Source organism: Leopardus geoffroyi, chromosome E2 (assembly GCF_018350155.1).
Source record: "Leopardus geoffroyi isolate Oge1 chromosome E2, O.geoffroyi_Oge1_pat1.0, whole genome shotgun sequence".
In the NCBI taxonomy this organism is placed as follows: domain Eukaryota; kingdom Metazoa; phylum Chordata; class Mammalia; order Carnivora; family Felidae; genus Leopardus; species Leopardus geoffroyi.
The window spans coordinates 49,316,303-49,340,780 of record NC_059335.1 but is presented as its reverse complement, the minus strand read 5'-3'; the positions used below and the strand labels follow the sequence as shown (position 1 = coordinate 49,340,780).

General features: G+C 51.5%; 1 protein-coding gene across 1 annotated transcript in view; it reads left to right on the top strand.

Annotated features, from left to right (window-relative positions):
* FA2H (fatty acid 2-hydroxylase) overlaps nucleotides 1-24,182 on the top strand; it is a 57,191-nt gene extending 33,009 nt beyond the window's left edge. The window contains exons 3-7 of the mRNA XM_045443540.1: nucleotides 8,985-9,127; nucleotides 9,939-10,045; nucleotides 18,128-18,300; nucleotides 19,599-19,851; nucleotides 22,656-24,182. Of these exons, the coding sequence (XP_045299496.1) occupies nucleotides 8,985-9,127; nucleotides 9,939-10,045; nucleotides 18,128-18,300; nucleotides 19,599-19,851; nucleotides 22,656-22,735 (756 nt within the window). The 3' untranslated portion in view covers nucleotides 22,736-24,182. The remainder of the gene's footprint in view (nucleotides 1-8,984; nucleotides 9,128-9,938; nucleotides 10,046-18,127; nucleotides 18,301-19,598; nucleotides 19,852-22,655) is intronic.
* Nucleotides 24,183-24,478: the final 296 nt, after the last annotated feature.

The following is a 24,478-nucleotide window of genomic DNA, read 5'->3' as shown; positions in this document are numbered from 1 at the left end:
GTTCTGGAACCCAGCCAGCCTGGAGCTTGTCTCCGTGTAGGTGGCCGGAGCCACCCACTGCTCCTGGCTTCTAGATGCACCTGTCCTATTTGTTCCACTGCCTCTTTTCACCGCTCGACTGTGTCCATTTCAGTCTCTCTGCACCCCCAGCCTCCTCCACCCTCCCCACTTTGGGGGCCAGCCTCCCAGGAATCAGAACTGGAGGGATTCGAGGCGTTTGCAAAAGTTCCCAGCCCCAGATCCCCCTGGGGAAGCGGGGTTAGCCCTGAATTAACGCTTCTTTCATTGAGCTCTTACCAAGTGCCAGATGCCGGGCTGAGCACTTTATATACATTGTCTATTGTCTGATCCAATCATTTGAACACCAGGACAAGATAAGGATTAGAATAATCCTGCTTTGGAGCACCTGGGTAGCTCAGTCAGGTAAGCTCTGGCTCTTGATTTCAGCTCAGGTCATGATCTCATGGTTCGTGGGTTCGAGCCCTGTGTTGGGCTCTGTGCTGACTAGAGCCTGCTTGGGATTCTGTCTTTCTGACTGTCCCTCCCCTACTCATGCTGTCTCTCTCTCTCTCTCTGTCTTTTTTCCTCTCTCTTTCAAAACAAATAAACTTAAAAAAAAAAAATGATCCTGGTTTTACTAATGAGGAAGAGCTGAGGGCTCCTGTCCCAAGTGACTCTGCTGGTTGGCTCAGTGGCCCTGCCTGTAACCATAGGGCTGTTGAGCCCCCTCCCCTGACCTGTTCCTTCCATGTGTCCTGGGCCCCTTCCACCCTGACAGCTGGCCAAGAATAAGACCCTGAGGCCTGTACTGGGGGGGGGGGGGGGGGGAGGCAGAAGGGAGGGCGGAGGCTGAGGTATAGTCTTCCTTCCCATCTTGCCTTGAGCCAAGCCAGAAGTGCTCTAGCTCCACAGGCTACCAGGGGGTGAGGCCCACTCTCTTCCCCTAAGAAACAGGTAGAACCATCCATCCAGGTGTGTCACGAATCAATAAGCACTGGGAAGCTCTCTAACCCTAGGTCTATACACACGTCCCCACACACGTGACCCTCGGCATCAGGGGCTTCTCCGGGGTTCCCCTGCGCCTACAAAGATGTTGACGTTGGCTGCATGGGTTTAGCTTTTCAGCACACCCGGATGTGTCACTGAGAACTGGGGAGAATAGCCCCTGGATCCAGACAAGGGCCCCTTGGCCAGCCCACATCTGGGGAAGGGTCAACCTCAACACTGTGGGTGCAGGCCTGGCTCACCGCCCAGCATTCTGTCCCCTGGTCACCTTGGGTCTCCTTGGGCCTCCTGTCTCACCTTGACCCTCCCCAGGGTAGGTGTCAAGAAAGCCAGGCTGCCCAGAGTGTAGGAAAGGGTATAGAAAGGGTAAAAGAAGAGCCCACCTCGCTTTGGGATGGGGGTGGGGGTGGGGCCGGCAGGTCCCCTCTGGGTTCTTCAGCCTTGAGGATTGAGTTCCCATTGGTTTTCTGTATGACATGGCCAAACCTCTCTCCTTGGGGTCTGGCCCTCACCTCCTGCTCCCCAACCACTCTCATCTCTGAACCCTCATGGGGGAAGGCCACCACTTCCCCCGGGGTATAGGGTGGAGGTGGGTGGTCCAGAACTGCCTTTGTGGGTTTGAGCTTGTCCAGCTGGGAACCCCCAGTTAGACTGTACAGGACAGGCCTTCAGGCACCCCGTAAGGCCTTCTGTGGGACCCTCAAAGCCTCTGTGCTGACAAATTCACAGTCACGGCGGCGCCTAGCTAGCTGATAGGAGGCCTCCTGGCCCTCTGAGACCTCGGGTTCTGGAGATGTGCTGGCTTGGGCGCACGTCCCCCCTGCAGCATATACCACTGAGCATCTGACCTCAGTCTCCACACCTGTAAAATGGGACCATGTCAGCTCCAGTTCTCAAAATCGCAACTTATGTAGGATAACGGACTTGAAGTCTGAGCCCAGGGGACCTGTGACAAGGATAAAGGAACAGTGGCCAGGATTCTTGTAGAGCTTCTAGCCCTCACTCTCCTCCCCACTGGCCACTGCTGGTTAGAAGCCCATCTCCCACCTTTCTGGCTCAGAAGCCATCCCTGGAGCTATGAGCTCAGCAGCTCTGCGGTTTGGGTGGACATTTCTTTAAACAATTGCCTTAGGTTATGGCTGCAGAGGTGGGAGGAGCTGCTGGCACAGAGCTGCCGTCCCCTTTCCCCACATGTGCCCTGTCCGGGGAAGAGCAGATTCCCAGTTCGCCGCTCCTGAGCTGGGGCTGGCCCTCAGAAGAGTTCTGTGCCAGCAGACCCCTGTGCTGCCTCGGGGGAGGGGGACCTGGGGAGCAGAGAAGCCTCCCTTCCAACCCTGGCAGCATGCAAACCCTTCCAGGCTCCCTCTGGGCAGCAGGCTGCCCTTTCCCCCTGCAGGCCTTGCTGCAGCTGCATTCCAGACATAGCCCGGGAGAGCCCTCCCCCACCCTTGGGTCAAGGGCAGAGCCGGGTGGGGGAGGGGCGTAGGACTCTGGGCCAAATTTATCCCGATTTACATGTGTTTTCCGGGGCCCAGCCTGTAGCTCAGGATTTTTGAGTTCATTAAATGACCACCCCCCTCCCCAACAAACAGTTTCTGGATACATCCTCACCCTCACCCATGCCGTCAGTTTTAGCTGGGCACCCCTGAGTGAATGACTTGCTGTCTCTGAGCATCAGGTTCCGCATTTGAAAAAGGAGGATTTGTTATCGAGAAGGATGCTATGGAAACCCCCAGATGCCTGGGAACTGGAAGTGTGGTCAGTGATCTGTTCCCCCCTCCTTTCCCCACTCAGGACCAGACAAAGGCTGCAGATCTTTTTCCTTGTAGTTCCTTGTTTCGCAGAGCCCCAGGACATAGAGGTGGGGAGGGGCCAGGACCTGGGGCCAGCTTGGAAGGGGAAGGAAGAGAGCCATTTGTATGGGAGGATTAAGCGTCCTCAGCCTGGGAGAAGAGGAAGTGAAATTTACTTTGAGACCCTTCCCATCTCCCTGGATTCTGAGCTCTCCTCTCTACCATCCTCCCTTCTCAAGACCAGTTCCCAGCCAGCTGCCGTGTTGGAAATGAGCCAGTAAGTGAGAAGTGTTGGACGCATTAGCATCCAGCTGACACTTTCTCGGGCAGGGATTGGGGCTGGAAGAGAATTGAGAAAAGACACCCTGTCAGTGCATGTATATCTAACTGAAGGTTGAGCATATGGTGAATGTCCCAGCTCCTAGGAGATTGTGTGGAGGGAAGGGGGGGTGGCGGGGTCACCCCTGCCCCAGGACCAACCAGTCCCATCTCAAGAGTCACTTGTACCCTCTGGGCCACAATGCCCTTACCCATAAAATGGGGAGGAGGGCAGTGGGCCTGGATTTCTATACTTGCGTGGAAGGCTCGCTTTACTTCCCCTGGAATAGTGGCTAATGCTCCAGTAGTGGAAATATAGGTGTTGGCTATTGAGGACTGAGGGGGATGTTTGCAGAGGGGAAAATGAGCCTCCCTGGGATTCTTTCAGGGCAGTGCCTCAGCCCCCAGAGTGACATGGCCCTCCCTGGCACCAAGGAGGGCTCCCTCACAGAAATGTTCTGTGGGCTAGACATGGAGTCAGGTTTGAGGTCCTCCAAGGCCAGTGATCAGGTCGGAGGCAGCCTTGTGACCAACTCTAGATAGCAAGTCTTCCATTCGTACATGGCCAGTGCCCACTGGCCTACCCAGGAAGGAACCAAAGTCATGTCCAAAGACCAGGTGGGCCACAGGACATCAAACAAGAGACGCCCATGTTGGGGGGTGGGGGGTGCTGAGGGAGCTGGCCCTATCTACCCCACCTGTAAACAACCAGCTCTCCACACCTGCTCTGTCCTTTTGTTCTGTTCCCTTTGCAATTGGGTATAAGATTCAGGCTAGATTCCCAGCTTGCTGCTCACCTAGACATTCTTCCTGTGTCTCAACTGAATTAAGCTTATAAATCCTATGCTGTTTTCTACTCACTTTATGAAATAAGGGCAAAATGGATCAACAGGCAAAAATTTGCCCAAACCACTGCTAGGCTGAGAGAGAGGCCTGCGTGGCCATACCCTTGTGTTATATATCGCTAGAAACGTTCATTGTCTAAGGTAGCTAAGTCTGAACTAAGTGTACAGGCATAGAGTGTTGTGTGTAACATGCAAAAATGGAACATATAAAATCCCGGGGGTTCGTGATGGTGATAGGGGCACCTGGGTGGTTCAGTCGGTTGAGTGTCCGACTTCAGCTCAGGTCATGATCTCACACTCCGTGAGTTTGAGCCCCGCGTCGGGCTCTGTGCTGACAGCTCAGAGCCTGGAGCCCGCTTCAGATTCTGTGTCTCCCCTTCTTTCTACCCCTCCCCTGCTCATGCTTGGTCTCTCTCTGTCTCAAAAATAAATAAACACATTAAAAAAAATTTTTTTTTAAAAAGATAGATGGTGATAGGTTAAATATGCATATTATCATCCTTAGAGTGTAGCTGGAGGAAAAATACAAAAACATAGCTAAAAAGCCAATAGAGATTATAATATAGCATATTTTTAAATACTTGATTAATGCAAACAAGACAAGAAAGAAAAGTGGAGGAGACAAATAGAAAACAAGGTAGTAAAGAAGGTAGTAGACCTACCCAGCATTAAATGTAAATAGACCAAACACTCCAATTAAGAGGCAGAGATTGTCTGACTAGATAAAAAAGCAAGACCCAACTATATGCTGTCTGCAAGAGATGCTCTTTAAATGTAAAGACAAATGCAAGAGGAAAGTAAAAGGGTAGGAAAAGATAGACCGTACAAACACCAAGCATAAAAAAGCCCAGTGTGACTCTATCAAAATCAGACAAAGTGGCCTTTGGATAAAGGATATTACCAGGGACCAAAATGGCCATTTCCCAATGATAAAGGAGCCAACTCATCAAAAAGATGTAACTGGGCAACCTTGGGCAAGTTACCCACCTTCGGTTTCCCATCTGCAAAATAACAATAATAATAGTAGCTACCTAGTTAGGGGTATGGCAAGGGTCAAATTATTTAATTCACATAAGATGTTTAGAACCGTGCTTGGTACATGATGAATATACAGATGACAAATGCCCTGTGAATGTTAGTTCTAAGGTTATTGCAATTGGGACAAAGCCTCAAGCTCTCACCATGACCCCGGCTTAGCTTCCTCTGAGGTGGGGCTCTGCAGGCGCTGCAAGATAAGGTGTAAACAAAGGCCACTAGCTGGTTCCTCCAGTTCTTTTTCCTGGTGGCGATGGTGCTGTGTAGAGACCTAAGGCAGAGGAATGGAAGGAATGAGACAGTGTGTACCCAATGAATCTATCTGCTGCTAGAACCAAGGGAGAAAGTCAAGGAGACTTGGGGACTGGGGCCAGGAAGGGAGCTGGGGCCAGGTGAGGTTTGGGTGATCGCCAGGTATGACTGGTGCTGGATGGATGGCTCCAGGCTGACCTGAGTCATCCTCTAGCCTGAGAAGCAGGAAGGTAGCCACCACCTGGGAATCACCAAGTTCACATGGCAGGAACCACAAAGATTTGGGGCCTTTCCTCCCTGGTCACAGGCACAAAAAGAATGCCCAGTGAACTCCCTGCTGGCCCTGAGGCCCCTAAACCCTGTTCCAAGGCTGTGATAATGGGGCTAGTTTCGCCTCTGGCAGGGCTGGGATCTGCTGAAGCCACACCAGCTTTGGCACGGAGGCCTGTGCAAAGATGACGTTCCAGCCAGGGACGAGGGAAAGCAGGTCTCTGAATCACTGTTGACTCCTTGTCCCAGGCGCGAGTGCTCTTCCTCCACGTACACACTCTCACACTCTTAGTTTCCTGACACTGCCTAACTCCCTTATTTTGGAGATTTATTGATACCCACCATGCACTGGGCACATCTGACCCCCTCTCCTATTGTGGGTGGAAGGGCAGGGCACACCCAGCTTTACAGATGCCAGAGCCTAGGACCTCCAAGAGGTAAAGGCACTTGCCCATGGCTGATACATGGCTGGCTTTGAAAGTGGTCTCTCACTACAAGTTCATTGTTCTTTACCGGTTGTGGTTTACTGATTTGCGCCCAGATTAATCTTCTTCAATATGCGGACTCCTCAGAAATCTTCAAGGGCTTTGCGTTTCCTAGAGCTGCAGCTTCCGGGCTTTTTTGATCTTGCATCCCTATGAGTAAAACATTTAGAGCACCTTGTCCATTACATGTCTATTTTAATTATCTCTAAATTATTTGCATGTGCTAATGTACTCTTGTATTAGAAAATATCCATACATGGTTTAAAGATGAGATAAATGTGTCACAAACAGAAAGAGTCTCTAAAATTTTCTCCCTGCCTCTGTGGACCAGCCTTGAGTACCCCTAGGGGATGCATACACCCCCACCCTGGAGACAGTTGGCCTGGAGGATAAAGTACCAACTCCTGGGCCTGGTACTGGGTGTTCTGTCATCTAAGACCATCAACAGATTTCTTCCTACTGCCCTGCAGACTGGTGTCAAAATACCAGATAGGCCACAGTCTCAACTCCATAGAGTTGATCTCCATAGGTCATAGTCTCAACTCCATATCTCCTGCACCCTCCCCCTCTTCTTTCCAAGTCTTCCATGCTTTGTGGGCTCTAACCCAAACCCTAGGTTTTCTGCAAGGCCTTTCTCCTACCCTGGACCCAGGCGTTGGTACCAATCATTCTGCCTTCTAATCTCAGTCTGCTTGCATCACCACTAAACTATCTCACCTGGTGTGTTTGTTGTTGTTGTTTTTTAGAAAGTTTCACATTTATTTATTCTTGAGATACAGAGAGAGACAGAGCCCAAGTGGGGGAGGGGCAGAGAGAGAAGGAGACAGAGAATCCGAAGCAGGCTCCAGGCTCTGAGCAAGCGGTCAGCACAGAGCCTGATGTGGGGCTCGAACCCACAAACCGTGAGATCATGACCTGAACTAAAGTCAGACGTTTAACTGACTGAGCCACCCAGGCGCCCGTCCCCTGGCGTGTTTTAGCTTGCTGAACACTTTACGCAGGTATCATTACTTCCATCTCATAGCTGGGAAAACTGAGGCTCAGAGAAGTCAAGTAATTTGCCTAAGGTCACACAGTAAGTGATGGAGGCAGGAATTGCACCTAGGCCTGACTCTACAGTCAACTCTAATTAAGCAGTAAGCTATATAAAGCAAAGATGGTCTCTTTTTCCCAGCTGCTTGCATAAAAATATACACATATATGAAATATCAAGCAAATTTTTGAATGAATAATAGTTTGAATGGGTGAATGAATGAATCATCCAGACCAATATCAAGAAGAAAGCCCATGGTAAAAGGGAAAAGGCCTATTTTATTGCTATACAGTTTTTTTTTTAATTTTTAAATGTTTATTTTTGAGAGAGAGAGAGAGATTGCTACTACAGTTTCTTTTTTAATTTTTACATGTTTATTTTTGAGAGAGAGAGAGAGAGAAAGAGACAGAGAGAGAGAGAGAGAGAGAGAGAGAGAGAGAGAGAACGAGTGGGGGAGGGACAGAAAGAGAGGGAGACACAGAATCCAAAGTAGGCTCCAGGCTCTGAGCCATAAGCACAGATACCGATGTGAGGCTTGAATTCACAAACCACGAGATCATGACCTGAGCTGAAGTCGGACACTTAACCGAGTGAGCCACCCTGGTGCCCCACTAATATGGTTTTTTTGTTTTTTATTGTTTTTGTTTTCATTTTTGCAGGGGCCAAATAATTTATTTTCTCTAGCTAACTTCATAAAATTGCAGACTTAATATGCCTATCATAGACTTTTTTTCCCATTCGTATCTAAAGTAAGTCCATGCCCACGACCCGGCCATGGGTTTGAGGGACCAAAGCTAGATGTGGAAGGCAAGTCATGCATCATTTGCTACAAAGTCACATCAAGTGTTCATGCTCAAAATGTGCAAAGAAATAAAAATTACAGTGGAGAAGAGCAAAGATGTACAGAAAGCTTAGGGTCTCTCTCCTACCAAAATCTCATCACAACTTCCGGCTTCAGCACTGCTGTGCTATCACAAAAGACCTGTGTCGGCTGCCAGCCATGACCTTCAAAACGGTGTCCAACAGCCTTCACTTTGTGTGAGGTTTACTGGGTTTCTGACCATAAAGGCTCCACAGCACTCTTTTTTTTTTTTTTTTTTTAATTTTTTTTTCCAACGTTTATTTATTTTTGGAACAGAGAGAGACAGAGCATGAACAGGGGAGGGGCAGAGAGAGAGGGAGACACAGAATCGGAAACAGGCTCCAGGCTCTGAGCCATCAGCCCAGAGCCCGACGCGGGGCTCGAACTCACGGACCGCGAGATCGTGACCTGGCTGAAGTCGGACGCTTAACCGACTGCGCCACCCAGGCGCCCCTCCACAGCACTCTTGTCCCAATCGGATACAGAGTTCCAAAGTTAACACTGGAGAATTCCAACAGCACGTCACCTCCCATTCATCGACATGCAGGCCTGGATTCTAAACATGCCTATACGATGCAGACATGGACCCTCACAGCTGTGTCCTCAGATCGATGCTGCACCTTTTGCCCCACCTTCAGCTGAGAGAGCAGGCCTGTTGTCTGAGGCTTCTGGACCTAAAGAGTCCTGAGCGAGACTTCAGTCTTCGGGTGTGGTTGAATCCGGGTGCTCGGGTGTCATGACCCAGATTCAGTGTCTCTAGCTCCTAGGTTGGCAATCCTCTGTGTTGACCAAGTCTGCTAGCAACTCCAGGGTCGTGCTGTGCCAGCTTAGCAACCCCAGCAGGAAGAAAGGGTGTCTGACAGCTCATTGCACCGGCTTAGGTCATGGACCTGTCCTGGATCCCGTTTCTGTGACTGGAAGGCTGAGATGAGTGTCTTGGTCAGTTCTAGGATCATTGAAGTGGAGGGGTGGTACAGATCATGTGAGCTTAGGTGGGGGATGGAGATTGGGATATCGTACCAGAAAATGGGAGAGTGAACGTGCACAGGTGTGAATATCAAGTCCACTTGACTTTGTCTCTTGCAGGATTTGGTAGACTGGCGGAAGCCCCTGCTGTGGCAGGTAGGCCACTTGGGAGAGAAGTATGACGAGTGGGTCCACCAGCCAGTGTCCAGGCCCATCCGCCTCTTCCATTCCGACCTCATCGAGGCCCTCTCCAAGACTGCCTGGTGAGCCCTGCTCTGGGCCCATGGTGGGGCTGTCCTTCTCTCCTGCTGCTGCCAGTCGGATACAGAAGGGAAAGGGACAGTTGGGTCCCTCTCCAGAGCCCAGAGCTGTAGTGTAAATTCTTGGGGATAGTGGAACATGCCATAGATACAATCCATTCCTATGCATGGTTTATCCATTGAGTGAGTGGCAACCTAACATGTAGCCAGAAGCCACTTTAAATGTCACCTCATTCTTTTTTTTTTAAGTTTATGTATTTATTTTAAGAGAGAGCATGAGTGGAGGAGGGGCATAGCGAGGGGGAGAGAGAATCCCAAGCAGGCTTCAGGCTAAGCCCAACACCACGATTGATCCCACAACCGTGAGATCATGACCTGAGCTGAAATTGAGTCAGATGCTTAACCAACTGAGCCACCCAGGCTCAATAGAACAGCCACCCCTGTTCTATTCCAGACCCTTAGGAGGGTTTTCCAGCCTAGAAAGCCCATGGGAACAATTTTGCCTGCAATTGTCTTCTTTGCCACAAGAGGTCGGCGTCAATCCAGCGGCACAGAGTCTAGCCACAGGGATGCAATTCTTTTCTGCCAGTAACTCACTTCAGAGACAGAAGGAGATAGACTTACAGCCTCTCTCTTCTTTTCTTCTCCCCATCCCCAAAGCAGCGTCCCTTTGGCCCTATGTCTCCATATGCTTTCCGCACATGCTTTGGTATCATTTACTCGTTCCTCTAGTTGAGCGATGCGTCTCTGGGGAAGCTGAACCCTGTCGAGCCCCTGTGCATGTATTTTTCTCACCCTGAGGATCCTCCTGCAGGTACTCTGTCCCCCTCATCTGGACACCCCTGGTGCTGTACCTCAGCTGGTCCTACTACCGAACCTTTGCCCAGGGCAACGTTCGACTCTTTGCTTCCTTCTCCACAGGTAACGTTGGTTCCTTCCTGATTTGCTCCCCTGGGTCCTGGAGGCAGGAAATTTCAGTGGTGTCTCTGGTCCTGAGTTTTGAAGAACACAGAACCCCAAACCACCTCACAAACATTTGTAAATGAGACCTATCTGTAGCAATAGACAAAGAAAACTGTCAGGCTCCCCCGACCGCAGCCCCAAATGGATAAAAACAACAACAACAACAACAACAACAACACGTGAACAGAAACTAAACGAAATTATTTCATCAGGAGGCGTAGCAAGGAAGGAGAGGGCTTCTTGCTGAGTGTAATACTATAAAACGTATGACTTGGGACTGTCAAAGAAACCAAAATGAAATCGTTTCACTAGATGCACAGCTGAGAGCTTAACTCAAAATGGCCCACTGAACACAGCACAGATTAGAACCTGGGAGAGAAAGATCTGGAAGTGTCCTACGGTGTCTCCTGGGCAAAAGCTCATGCAACAGAACCCCTGACTTGGAGTACGAACCCCACTAACCACTATTGGGCACTTACCACCTGCCAGGTTCCAGGGACCACCTCACTTAACCCTCCCAGCATCCCCATGAGAAAGGTACTATCATCATGCCCTTTTAGAGACAAGGACATAATGCCTCAGAAAAGTCAAGTGAGGATTCAGGGTCACATGGCTAGAATGTGAATGTCGGGTGTCCCCCAGCTTTGAGGATCAGGGGACAGAGGGAAGGGCCGATGTGGGGCAACTTCCAAAGAGCCTATGTGACTGAGTCTCTAAGGTTTGGGGGTGGCCACTTCTGCCCGCTGCCTCCCAAGCTTACCGCCTACCTGTGCCCCCAGAAACATACCGCCTGCACAGATGGTCCCGTGTCCTGGCACAGCCTGCCTCAGGGAGGTGCTAGCCCCTGGTGGGTGGCTCGGACCCAGGCAAGGTTAGGGGACAGGCAGGGGAGGGGTGCCGGGAGCGGGTGAGGCGGGCTTTCCTCTCCTGATCACACGTCTCCCCTTCCTGACTGTGCGCCTTCAGAGCCTCCCTCTCTCTGCCGGACACAGGCTCCTTCTCCCCACACTCCAACGTCTCTTCCCAGCCCACCTCTGCGGGGTGGGGGACAAGTTGAGGGCCTGAATGGCTTAGGTGAGAGGGGCCCTGGCCACAGCGATGGGAGCCTCAGTTTTCCCACCTGGCCCAGGTTGGGATGGGGGACAAACAAGTGCAGGAAGTCCCCCCGAGCCCCAAACTGCTCCCGGTCACCAAGGGTTAATATGCACGCCCCACATGCCAAGGTTACCCTTTTCTGCCCACGCTGAATAGCTCAGGCACAGCACAAGGCTTGTTGCTCAGAAGGCCTGCTCGCTGAATCGCCCACTGTCCACCCGGCGCTCCCCTAACAATCACCAACAGTGGCTGGGCCGCCGGGGCTGGCAGCCGGAGGGGGAAGGGGATGCCAGAGCTTTGGCCCGGGTCCCTCTGCAGGAGCCCTCCAGAGATGCCACTCGGTACCAGCTCCGGCCGGATGGGCCGACAGGGGTGATGCTGGGGTGAGGGGGCGGGCAGAGACTTGACCTATAGGAGGGGACTCTTCTGCGTGGCAGGGAGGGTGACCTGGGGGCTTGGCCTGAACGCAGACCTCTGCAGAGCGCTGAAATGCGCTAATAGAGGCCCAGTGTAGAGTCTGTGACCGTGATGCCAGTAATGATGGCGTGAGAGAGATGTGTCCACATCCCTCCCTCCTCCCCAAGCTCGTCAGGCAAGGCACAGGCGCCAGCAGAGAAACTAAGAGCGAGCGAAGTGAGGCAGGGAGGTGCTCAGCAGGGTCCCGGTGCAACTGGTGGACAGAGGGCGCGCTGGAATAGAGGCAGAGGACTCGGGAGGCCGAGAGGCAGTGGAAGCTGAACGGAGACACCAGTGCGATGCTGAGATGCCTAGATGCGTGAATGAGAATGCTCTGAAAGGCAGAGGGGTTCTGGAAACTGAGGATGGCCCCTAGAGCAGTTCCTGGGAGCAGATGAGAGGGAGTGCTGAGCCAGAACCATTGCCCAGCGGCACCCCAGGTGGCGCTGCAGGCCTCCAACGGGCTCTGTGGTGGGAGTCCGAGCCAAGGTCAAGACCAAAGTCTGTGGCCACAGAATGTTCCTGTGTGTCCAGTCCTCTCCCTGCTGATGGGAAAGCTGAGCACCGAGGTGGGGCTCCTGCACTCTGGGCAGGCAGAGGCGGGGGGCTGGGGAACTTCTTCAACCAGGGACCCTCCAGAACTCTACAAGGAGAATCAAGAGAAGATGGGCACAGTAGGACCACAAGTTAGAACTTAGGTGTATTTTGCCTCATATTTAAATGTGAATGGTCCCATTTAAAAATTATAGTAGCTAAATAAATGAATAAATATTATAGTAGCTACTTATTATATATGAGGAGCATTATATTATCAGTATTACTATCTGAAAATATATTCTTCTTACTGTGTATTATCTATACTTATCATATCATTAGGTGGTCTATTCCCTCCATCCTAACAACAGCCTTTCACAATGCGTAGGATATTTTACTGTTGAGAAAACACCGAGGTAGGTGGTACAGAGCTAGGATTTGAACCCACGTCTGCAAAGCCAAAGCCCAAAACCAGCGTGTTTTGAAGGACCCCAAAGGTGTCAGGACCTCCCTAGAAGCAGGGTTCCTTGCCTACCAGAGCAGCTCAGCCAAGGTCAGGCGGCCACTCGCACAGAGCTGTTAGGGAAGCATCTTGTACCAAATGTGGACGTGGCATAGGTTGATGTCCTGACAAACTGCCACCCACTGAGCCCACCACAGTGGGACAGTAACCTGCGGAGCTGCAGGTCAGGAACTGTAGAGAGGAGGAAGCCAGCCTCCTCTCAGTGCCCGTTCTTAGGGATCTGGCTCTAAATTACCACTCTGTGGCTGGTAGGCCCTGTGTGGGGGAGAGGTTTTAGAAAGCCACTGCTCCCTCCCCACTGAGCCAACAGTCATCACTACGGTCCCATTTGAGAAGCTTTCAAGCCAAGGTCATGATTATTGCCCACCCTTCCCCCCACCCTCAGCTCAGCCTGGTACAAAAGGTTAGGTTCACCTTGGTCTTTCATTGTTTTGTCAGAATGGGGCTGGGCCTAGATTCTGTTCCAAAGAGCTAGAAGCTCACCTCCTCCTCCCTGCCTTCCTGGGCTTTCTTCCTTCCTCAGCAGCCACCTGTGGCCATCCACGCTTCCTTCAACAGAACCCGAAGCTGCCTTCCTCTAGGCCCCGTTCTACCCTTAGAATGACACAGATCAGACCTCACCTGGGTACAGCCCTTCAGAGGGACTTGCTTCCAACCACCCATCTCTCAAGTATCCAAGCACCTGCTGTGTGAAGGCCTGGAGATATCAAATGAAAGGCCTCCCTTGCCATAAAATGGGGACCAGTGATAAAACCCGCAAGCCAGGGTGCAGCACGGTAGCTGTGATATGATATAAAGGGTGGGGCAGGAGCTTCAAAACCAGCCCCAGTGGGGATGAGGGGCATCTGCGGAGGCTTTTCGCAGGAGACACATGGGCTGAATCTCCGAGGATAAGGGAGCAGGGAGGGAATCCCAGTAAAGAAAATATGAACAAAATTAGGGATAAGATGGGGAGGTGGGAGGATGTGGCACATCTAAGGAGCCACACATGCTTTGGTTTGGTCCCACTACCAGGCAACAGGGAACCGAGGCAGGATGTGGCTGGCTGGGCAGGTCTCAAGGGACTCTGAGTGCCTCGTTGGGTGTTTGCACTTTGCCTAAAGGTAACGAGGCACCGTGGAAGGGTTTGAACATGCACGGAGGCAGGGGACTGGGATGGGAGGCAGATGCCATCACTGGGCAAGAAGTAATAAGGTAGTAGGGGATTAAGAGCAAAGAATCGACCAGAGAGAGATTTTTTTTTTAATTGAGATGAGATTCACATAACAAAATTAACCATTTCACATCGAGCAATTCAGTGCCATTTAGTACATCCACAACATTGTGCAACTGCCACCTCTGTCTAGTTCCAGAACATTCTCATCACCCCAAAAGGAAATCCCATTGCTCTCCATTTCCCACGCCCCAAGCCCTTGGCAACCACCACATCTACCTTCTGTCTCTACACATTTGCCACTTCTAGACATTCCATACAAATGGAATCATACAGAACATGGATTTTTGTGTCTGGCTTCTTTTGCTTTGCCAAGACATGTTAAAGAGGGGGAGCCTACAGGTGCCTGGATGGATGCGAGAGAAAGGGATAAGTTAAGCCTTTGGTCACATGTGGATATTGGTGCCTCTGGCAGAGGAAAGAACCCAAGAGGAGCATCGTGGGGTGATGGGATGGGCACGAAGAAGAGGAAGAAGATTGGTCTTGTCTGGCCACTGTTGACTTTGGGGGCCTGTGGACAGCCATGTGGAGGTTCCCCTGTAGCAAGTAGCTGTCCGGGGCTGGGGTGAAGTGTGGGTCTGGGGTGGGGGGTGGTCAGCCTGTGGGTGTGGCCACCTTCCCACATCGAGCAGGGAGTATGGGAGAGTGGAGCAGGAAGGCTTTGACGCTGGGGACTGAGGCAGCATTTCCATGATGGAACCTGACAAGGGGCATCTAGGGAAGAGGAGAAAAGCCAAGCTGTGTATTCTAACCATACTGGTCGTAGATCCTTCGAGATATTCTGAGAAGCTGTGGACTCGCTTTCCTGAAAAATCGTACAAAGAGGCATCATTTGGGTTACCATTTCAGGAGTTTCACAGACACCCTGGAATCCAGCTGAGGACTCTGGGTGTTCAACAACCTCAGGTTAGGAACTCGTGGGGGCTCCAGATTCAAGAAGAGACTGGTCACTAATATCATATGCCACAGCCAAGCAGGGGAGGAATTGAAAAGCTTACTAGATCTGGCAAGAAGTCCCTCCTGAATAGCCTTTGCAATTCCAGTGGCTTGGGGCAGAAGACGGACTGTAGGGGCTTGAGAATCAAATGGGAAGCAATCAAGTAGAGATATGAGTCTAGTCTGTCTTTCCCATAGGCTTGGCTATGAATCAGGGACAGAGTCTATGATGGGAAAGCCCACTAGAGAAGAAGTTGAAGATGCCCAGAGAGGAGTTGGTTGGGATGGAGGGGCTCGGGATGGAGGGGGTGGGGGAAGCAGGCTGTGGCCTCTGCACTCCCTAGTGGGTTGAGCCTGGCAAGTAACTTAAGTTGTCTGTATCTCCATATCCTCACTCATATGGGTAATGTCAGGGCTTCCCTCATAAGGTTGCAGTGAGGGGAAACATGAAGTAATCCATGTAAATCACTTACAGGGTGCTCGGTATGTAGTTACTGATCAGTATACACCTGCTGTTATGATTATTGCCACCATCCAGTACCCAGGTGCCTGGGTGCCTCTCTCTTCCCTGAGGAGCAGGAAAGAAGTTCAAGGGCAGGGGCAGAATTGGGTATGGTTAAAGGTGGAAGGGAAGGTGTGGAGGAAGTCTGAAGTAGGAGGCTGGGTGGACGGAGGGGGGCAGTGTTTGAGAGCAGCAGGAAGGGATCTAAGCCTGGAGACATGAAAGGATCACCGCGCAAGAGCTGAGGTCGAAGCTTCCAGACCCGTGTCTGCACAGCTCTCCCTCTGTGCTCAGCAGCTTGCATATGCAGAGGACAGACAGGTTCTTGTACTGGGTTGAGGATTCATGGGGGTGGGTAAGGGAGATGGAGGAAAGATCAAAAGAGAACGGCTATCTTTGGAAAACAGTTTGGTGGTTCCTCAAAAGAGTAAACATAGTTACAATACGACCCAGCAATTTCATTCCTAGGCTTATCCCCAGGACAACTAAAGCATGCCCCCACAAAAACTTGTCCATGAACGCTCATAGCAGCATTATTCATCACAGCCCTAAAATAGAAACAACCCAGATGCCCATCAACTGAGGAATGGATAAACGGAGATGGTCTATGCATAACATGGAAAAATATTCAGTCTTAAAAAGGAAGGAAGTCCTGATACATACAACAACATGAATGAACCTTCTTAAAAAATGTTTATTTTTGACATATATAGAGAGAGTGGTGGCAGTGGGGGAGGGCAGAGAGACAGAGGATCCAAAGCGGGCTCTGCGCTGTCAGCAGCAAGCCCAACACGGGTCTGGAACTCATAAACTGTGACATCATGACCTGAACTGAAATCAGACACTCAACCGACTGAGCCATCCATGGGCCTTGAGAGAGAGAGAGAGAGAGAGAGAGAGAGAGAGAGAGAGAAAGAGAGAGTAGGGGAGGGGCAAAGAGAGAGGGAGACAGAGAATTCCAAGCAGGCTCTGAGTTGTCAGCAGAGAGCCGCACGCAAGGCTCGATCTCATGCACCGTGAGATTAATACCTAAACAGAAATCAAGAGTCAGACACTTAACTGACTGAGCCACCCAGGCACCCGATATCAGTGAACCTTCAAAATAGCGTATGTAAAAGAAGCCAGTCATAAAAGACCATGTATTTTATGAGTCCATTTATATCAACTGTCCTGAATAGGCAAATCCATAGACAGAACACAGATTTGTGGTTTCCATGGGTTGCAAAGTGGCAGGGGTGTGGAAGGAAGTGGGGAGTGACTGGTAATGGATACAGGGTTTCTTTTTGGGGTGATGAAAATGTTCTAAAATTGACTAGTGATGGTGGCACAATCCTGAGTATACTAGAAACCACTGAATTATACACTTTAAGTGGGTAAATTGTACGGCATGTGAATTATATTTCAGTAAGACTATTATTTTTAAAAAGGGAGAGGAAGTCTGGCCAAAGGAGTGGCTTGTGGGGAAAAGTAAAGCTAAGAGGGTGAGGTTAGGCTTGGAGAAAATAGTGACCAGAGCTGACGTCACCATGAAGTCAAAGAATGAATGGGGAAAGGGAAGGAGACCCTCAGCGACTACGGGCTGTCCTCAGACCACTGGGTGTTGGGAACTCGCACCTGATGACAGTTACATCTCTGAAGTCTTCTGGTCTCCGAGCGAATCATCTTCGGTTTTTTCACGTCTCCCTCACAGCTGTGATTTTAAGTCTTGTCTGCTAAGATTTCTCTGCTTGGGTTTCCTGTCCCTCCTGCCCTACCCCCAGCCCCACCGATCCCGGGTTGTTAACAGTTTTCATCAATAACCCCCAGGCTCTGCTGGCTTCATTGGGATCGTCCCTCCCTCTCCCTTATGCCACCGAAACAAAGTCACCCTTCCCAGAAGCGTCAGCCATTTGGACCGTTTTAATCAAACATCACAGCTTGGGTGACTTATAAAAAATAGGAAATGTATTACTCACAGTTCAAAAGACTAAAAGTCCCAGATGAGGATGCCAGCCTGGTCAGGTGAAGGCCTCTCTTGCAGGTCTCAAATATCTTATCGTGTCCTCACATGGCCAAAAGGGGAAGGAGCTAGGTGCAGTCTCTGTCCTTCTTTTTTTCTCCCCCCCCCCCCGCTTTTTTTTAATGTTTATTTATTTTTGAGAGAGAGAGAGACAGAGCATGAGTCGGGGAGGGGCAGAGAGAGAGAGGGAGACACAGAATCCTAAACAGGCTCTAGGCTCTGAACTATCAGCACAGAGCCTGAAGAAACACGAGATTATGACCTGGTCCGAAGTCAGACGCTTAACCGACGGAGCCACCCACGCGCCCCGTGCAGTCTCTTTTATAAGGACACTAGTCCTGTTCATGAGGGTTCCCGTTTCATGACCCAATCACCTCCCAAAGGCCCCACCTCCTAATCCCATCGCATTGGCAGTGATGTTTCTGTTCACCTATGAATTGGGGGGGGGGGGGGGGGGGGACACGTTCAGAACATAGCACCAGAGAAATTTCCAGCACTGGCAACAGCTGCTCCCCTCAGTCCCCCTAAGGAAGATCTCAGACCTCTGGCCAGCAGCCCCATTGTTCCCGGGGAGGACCCCTCTGAGCGCCGCAGCCCCTCACGGCCTCCTTCCCATTTTGACCCAAGAGTCCCATCAGTGTGGCCCGGCCCCGTAGCTGCTGGATGGAGACCAGCAGCCCCCAAGGTGACGGGGCCGTGAGATGGCGTGTCTGGAGCCACCAGGCCTTAGCGCCCCCTGGGGCTGTCTGCCCTGACTTTGCCTCTGTCTGGCCATTCTGCAGAGTACTCGGTGGCCATGCCTAAGTCCGTGTTCCCGGGCCTCTTCGTGCTGGGGCTGCTCCTCTGGAGCCTCGCGGAGTACCTCATCCACCGCTTCCTGTTCCACATGAAGCCCCCCGGGGACAGCTATTACCTTATCCTGCTGCATTTCATCCTGCACGGCCAGCACCACAAGGTGAGCAGGGCAGGCTCCTGCCCGGGGCCTGGCAACCGTGACCCGCTCGGGGGAGCTGCTGATCTTTCTGGGAGTCAGGCCGGGAACAAGTGGCCGTCAGGGCATTTGCTGCTGCTCAGAGGGGTGACTGGGTCCTAACTGGAAGCGGGCGTGGACAGAGTGAGCATGCGTGTCTGCACACCATTCATTATTGACACCAGGCACGCTGCAGGTACATTTCAGCCGTCATCTTTAATCCTCACAGCCTCTCATTCATTCGTTCGTTCGTTCATTCAACAGACGTTCACTGAGCGCTCCCTACTTGCGGGCACTGTTCTAGACACAACAGAACAAAACTAAAAACTCACTGTCCTGGTGGAGCTTCCTTCTGAGGATGGTGCTAGAGTTCTCCCCATTCCGCAGAGCCGCAGACTGAGGCTTAGAGAAATTAAGAAACTGAGGAACTTGTCCAAAGTCCCACCTGGCACAGCCAGGATGGTGGGCCCCATTCTGTGAACCCCAGAGTCTGTGCTCTCAACTGTCTTTCTTCTTTTCTCCCTCCCCGCTTCCCTCCCTTCCTGCCTTTTTCTTCCAGGAGCTGGTCCTGGGGGGTTGGGGGGGAGGGGGGCGGTGGGGAGGCGCACACCCGCGCATTGCTCTGTGGCTATTACCTGCTTTCTCTCTCTCTTCTCCTCCAGCCCAGAGAGGGTCTGTCCCTTCTTAGAACACTCACCAAGCAGTCTCTAAAACCTTACCTCTATGCCAGGCCCTTGGCTCTTGAAGCTGGAGTCTAAGGCTTGGCTCTCTTATCTGCTTCACTGTGACCACACCCCCTTGGAACGCCCCCTAGGAGGTGGGGACAGGGAGACCGCATCCGCTCACACTTCTGGTACGGGTCTACCCTGTGAGCCTGCGTTAACCTCCTCTTGCTGGTGTGCTGCCCCCCCAGACAACATCAGGCCTCCGTCCGGGTACCCCGCATGGTATCTGGCGGTGAGGCTCCTCTCTAGCACCTAACAAGTTCCAGGGCCAAAGTGGCCTCGTGGGCTGGGAGCCCGCCGCCCCCATCACGTCCGCCGCCCTGTTCTTGGACAGGTCTCCAGGACCCGTCCTGGCTTGGAAACAGTCTCTCAAGGGCCTTCAAGCATGGTGGCCTGCCCTCCCCAAAGCCACCGAAGGTGCCAAGCCCACCCGTGACAGGTTGCTGCCGCCTCACTGGAACGCGCGGGCGGCTCTGCCCCTGTCCTCTGCGGTGCTGGGACCACAGGCAGGCCGCCCGGCCCGGCCGTCTGCTGACGCGTGAGCCTCTCCCTCCGCAGGCACCCTTCGATGAGTCCCGCCTGGTCTTTCCCCCGGTGCCGGCTTCTCTGGCGATTGCCTTCTTCTACGCGTTGCTACAGCTCCTCCTGCCGGAGGCGGTGGGGGGCACTGTGTTCGCTGGGGGCCTCCTGGGCTACATCCTCTACGACATGACACATTACTACCTGCACTTCGGCTCGCCGCACAAGGGCTCCTACCTGTACAACATGAAGGCTCACCACGTCAAGCATCACTTTGCACATCAGCAGTCAGGTGAGGCCGCCCACTCCCAGCCTCCCTCATTCGTTCTCGTATTTAGTTTACAGCCACCAGTGAGCCCCTACCAAGGGTCGGGTACTGTTCTGGGTGCTGGGGATACACAGGAAGGCAAGCCGGGGGCTCCCACCCTACCCACTGGGAGACACACAGCAAAGATAACTTTAGACAGTGATGAGGGCCACAAAGAAAAGAAACCACGAGATGTCGGGGAGGGTCCGGCTCTGTGTCATAAAAACAACGCGAGTCACAGATGTGATTTCAAATTTTCTAGTAGCCACGTTAACAAGCAAAATTAAACAGATATAGTTAGTTTTAATAATATATTTTACAGGTGCCTGGGTGGCTCAGTGGGTTAAGCGCCTGACATCGGCTCATGGGTTCCAGCCCTGCATCAGGCTCTGTGCTAACAGCTTGGAGCCTGGGCATGCTTCAGATTCTGTCTCTGTGTCTCTGCCCCTCCCCCATTCAAGCTCTCTCTCTCTCTCTCTCTCTCTCTCTCTCTCAAATATAAATAAAAACATTTTTTAAAAAATTTTTATTATATATTTTATTAAGGGGCGCTGGGTGGCTTAGTCAGTTGGACATCTGACTTCAGCTCAGGTCATGATCTCCTGGTTCATGGGTTCAAGCCCCATGTCAGGCTCTGTGTTGACAGGTTGGGACCTGGAGCCTACTTTGGATTCTGTGTCTCCCTCTCTCTCTGCCCCTCCCCTGCTTGCACTCCGTCTCTCTCTCAAAAAAAAAAAAAAAAAAAATTAACATTAAAAAAAAGTAAATATATATATATATTTTATTAAGCCAAATACAACCAAAATATTACCATTTCCGCCTGTAACCAATATAAAAAATCGCTAATGAGATATTTTACATTATTTTTCTTATGTTACATCTTCACAACATCTAGTGTGTACTTTGCACTTACAGCACATCTCAATTCAAGTGCTAAGTTTTCGTTAGAAATGCTTTAAAAAATTTTTTTAATGCTTATTTATTTTTGAGAGAGACATAGACAGAGCATGAGCAGGGGAGGGGCAGAGAGAGAGGGAGACACAGAATCCGAAGCAGACTCCAGGCTCCAAGCTGTCAGCACAGAGCCTGATGCCGGGCTCAAACTCACAAACCACGAGATCATGACCTGAGCCAAAGTCAGACGCTTAACCGACTGAGTCACCCAGGCGCCCCTTATTAGAAATACTTGATCTATATTTAGAGTTTATAAAATTGACTATTTAAAAAAGTGAATTCACATTAGGTGAGTTGTCCTAAACATGCCTAAAAGTTTTTCAGTAGATCGGGGTGCCTGGGTGGCTCAGTTGGTTGAATAATCACTCAACTCATGACTCTTGATTTCGGCTCAGGTCATGATCCCACAGTTTGTGAGTTTGAGCCCCGAGTCAGGCTTCATGCTGACAGTGCAAAGCCTGCCTGGGATTCTTGCTTGCTCACTCTGTCTCCCTCTCAAAATAAATAAATAGGGGTACCTGGGTGGCTCAGTTGTTTAGTTTCTGACTCTTAATTTCAATTCAGGTCATCATCTCACAGTTCAGGAGATCAAGCCCTGTGTGGGGCTCTTTGCTGATAGCAGGGAACCTGCTTGGGATTCTCTCTCTGCCCCCCACCCTTCAAAATAAATAAATAAACGTAAAAAATAAATTAATTAATTTAAAAAAGTTTTCCAGTAACTCAGTCAACTCTAAATTTTTAAATTGGAATTAAAGTTATTTAAAATAAAATGAAATTGGGGCACCTGGGTGGCTCAGTCTGTTGGGCGTCCGACTTCGGCTCAGATCATGATCTCGTGGTCTGTGAGTTCGAGCCCCATGTTGGACTCTGTGCTGACAGTTCAGAGCCTGGAGCCTGCTTCGGATTCTGTGTCTCCCTCTCTCTCTGCCCCTCCCCTGCTCATGCTCTGTCTCTATCTGTGTCAAAAATAAATAAACATTTAAAAAAAAATTTTTAAATAAAATGAAATTAAAACTTACAAAGGGGGGGGTGGCGCACCTGGGTGGCTCAGTAGGTTAAGCCTCCAACTTTGGCTCAGGTCATGATCTTGTGGTTCACGAGTTCCAGCCTCATATCGGGCTCTGTGCTAACAGTTCAGAGCCTGGAGCCTGCTTTGGATTCTGTGTCTCCTCTCTCTGCCCCTCCACCACTCATGCTCTGTCTCTGTCTCTATCTCTCTCAAACATAAATTAGCATTAGAAAAAAAAAAACTTAAAAAAATGAAATGAAATGAAATTAGGAATCGAGTGCCTCCGTAGCTCCAGCCACGTTCTCGGGGCTCAGCAGCCACACAGGTCAGTGGCTACCGCATTGGATGAAACAGCACTAGGTAAAGTGGTCTAGGAACGTATCATTGCAGAAGTGTCTTTACAGCTGAGGCCTAAGCTAAGAGAAGCCAGCATCCAATGTCTGGGGAAAGAACATCCCAGAAGCAACAGGTGCAAAGCTTCTGTTCCAGCCTCTGCAGCAGGAATGAACTTGACATCTCCAAAGAGAAGGAAGAAGCTGAAGTGTGAGACAGAGGGGAAGAGACTCAGGCAAGGGCCAGGCTCTCCCACCAAACACAGGCTGGATAAGGAACTTGGGTTTATTCCAGTGGCATCCTTGGGAGACTACAAACACAAGTGCTCTGCTCTCAACCTCTGCCAGGAGGGCCCTGAGAGTTGGGAAGGCCAGCGGGGACAGATGTTCAAACCCTGCCTGCGTGCTAGCCCTCCCCAGGCTCCCTTCCCGAGGAAATTTCTCCCACGCCTTCACTGGTCCCTCATCTTCTCCCCATTTCTCTCCTTCTCTAGGATTTGGCATCAGCACTAAATTGTGGGATCATTTCTTCCACACCCTTATGCCGGAAGAGCCCCACCTGAAGATGCAGTGACAACTCCCAGCCCCACCGTCCTGCCCTCAGCCCAGCCGTGGCCCCTGCCTCACCCCCACCCCCCATCCAGACCCTGCAAAGAAGGTTTGCTTGGCCAGGCGGGACAGGCTTTGTCGGGCCTTTGGGCTTGGTGGGGGCATGCTGGAGAGACCCGGAAGACTGCGACAGACCCTGAGACTGCCCTCCTGACCCCCCACTGGAGGGTCATGTCCACGAGGCACCCAGGTGGCTCTCAGGGTCTAGCTCTTTTCTAGAGCGTCCTGGCCTCTCCATTAGCTTCCCTGCCCAGAGCCTTAGCCCACAGGATGGCTTCAGGACCTGGCCAATGGGGAATTTCCCAAGGGGAATGAAGGAAACTGACCCCTGGGGCCAGGCCTGTGACCCACCTGTGTCTCAGCACCTTGGGCCACCTGGGAGAACCCCCCCCCCCACCCCCCAGTGGTGGAGCTGCCGGTGTTAACAGCAAAGTGAGTCTACGGGCCTGGGGTCCTCGTCTTCCTCTTCCTCCCTTCCCGGGGAGGGTTTGGTGGCTCTGGCTGTTCTCCTGATGAGAGGAGAACACTGAGGTGGATGAAGGGCTCTCACAAAGAGAGAGACAACATGATGCCTCCCATGGGCCACCTCCAGACCCGGGGCAGTGCCTTTGTCCCCTGCCCCCAATCACAAATGCCAGCTGCACCGCCGGATGCCTCAGGCTGCCACACGTGCCCCACCCACACGCCCGGCCCTTACCGGCCTGTGCAGAGGGGCGGGGGGCCTCTGGCATGGCCTCCTAGCTGGCGGGACCCCGGGCCCCTTTCTTGAGGAACCGCCAGCTTCTCTAGCCACCTCCCCACCTGCCTTCAGAATCACACAGCTTTTCCCCGGGGGAGGCGACCGGGGCCTCTCGGTGGGCAGGAGCCCCACCCCGTCTCTGGCCATTCTTGACCTCCGCCTGGCACTGGTGGGCCTCTGCCGCCCCACTCAGGACCCTTCCAGCCAGCACCTCCTCACGCCGAGAAGGAGCCTTCATGCGGTGCCTTACCCCCTCCCCAGCTGCTTCCCTGCACCTCCCTCAGCAGATGAGGTTCCCACCCCTGTCTCATAACCAAAACCCTCACTGCTCATGAGAGGGTCTTATTTATCAACTATATAAATGCCCTTAGTCTGGCCCCCGACCGAGTAGCTGCTCAGATCGCCATATCTAATCCCACACGTCAGGCTTATGTAAGACATTTTGTCCCGTTTTTGTTCTCTTCTCACCCAGAAACCGTTACTACTTGAAACATTTTAGAATCTCTAAGAGTGTAAAGGCTACAGAGAAGCAGCTTGACGGATCCTGTGATTTGTACTGTTTACTGTGGAGTTATTTAAAGATTTTGGAATAAATATACAAACTACAGTTGTGACATAAAGGTGTAAATAAATTGTATATTTTGAAAAATAAAAACCTTGAAAAAGAAATCAACAAAAGTTTGTTGGCACTTGTTGATTGGGGCCTCACCAAACTTCATGGCCGGCGGGAGGGGGGGGGGAGAGTGGGGGAGGGGTGACGGGGGGGGGAGATGAAGGCAGTTGGTCCAGCAGGGAGGGGTGTTTATGTTACTACTGACCAGGCTGTGTGGGCTTGCTGGAGCATAGTGATGATAAAAAAGCTTGCCGACTCTTTCTTTTTTCAAGTTTATTCTACTTCTTTTGAGAGAGCAAGCAGGAGCAGGGGAGGGGCAGAGAAAGAGGGAGAGAGAGAATCCCAGGCAGGCTCCA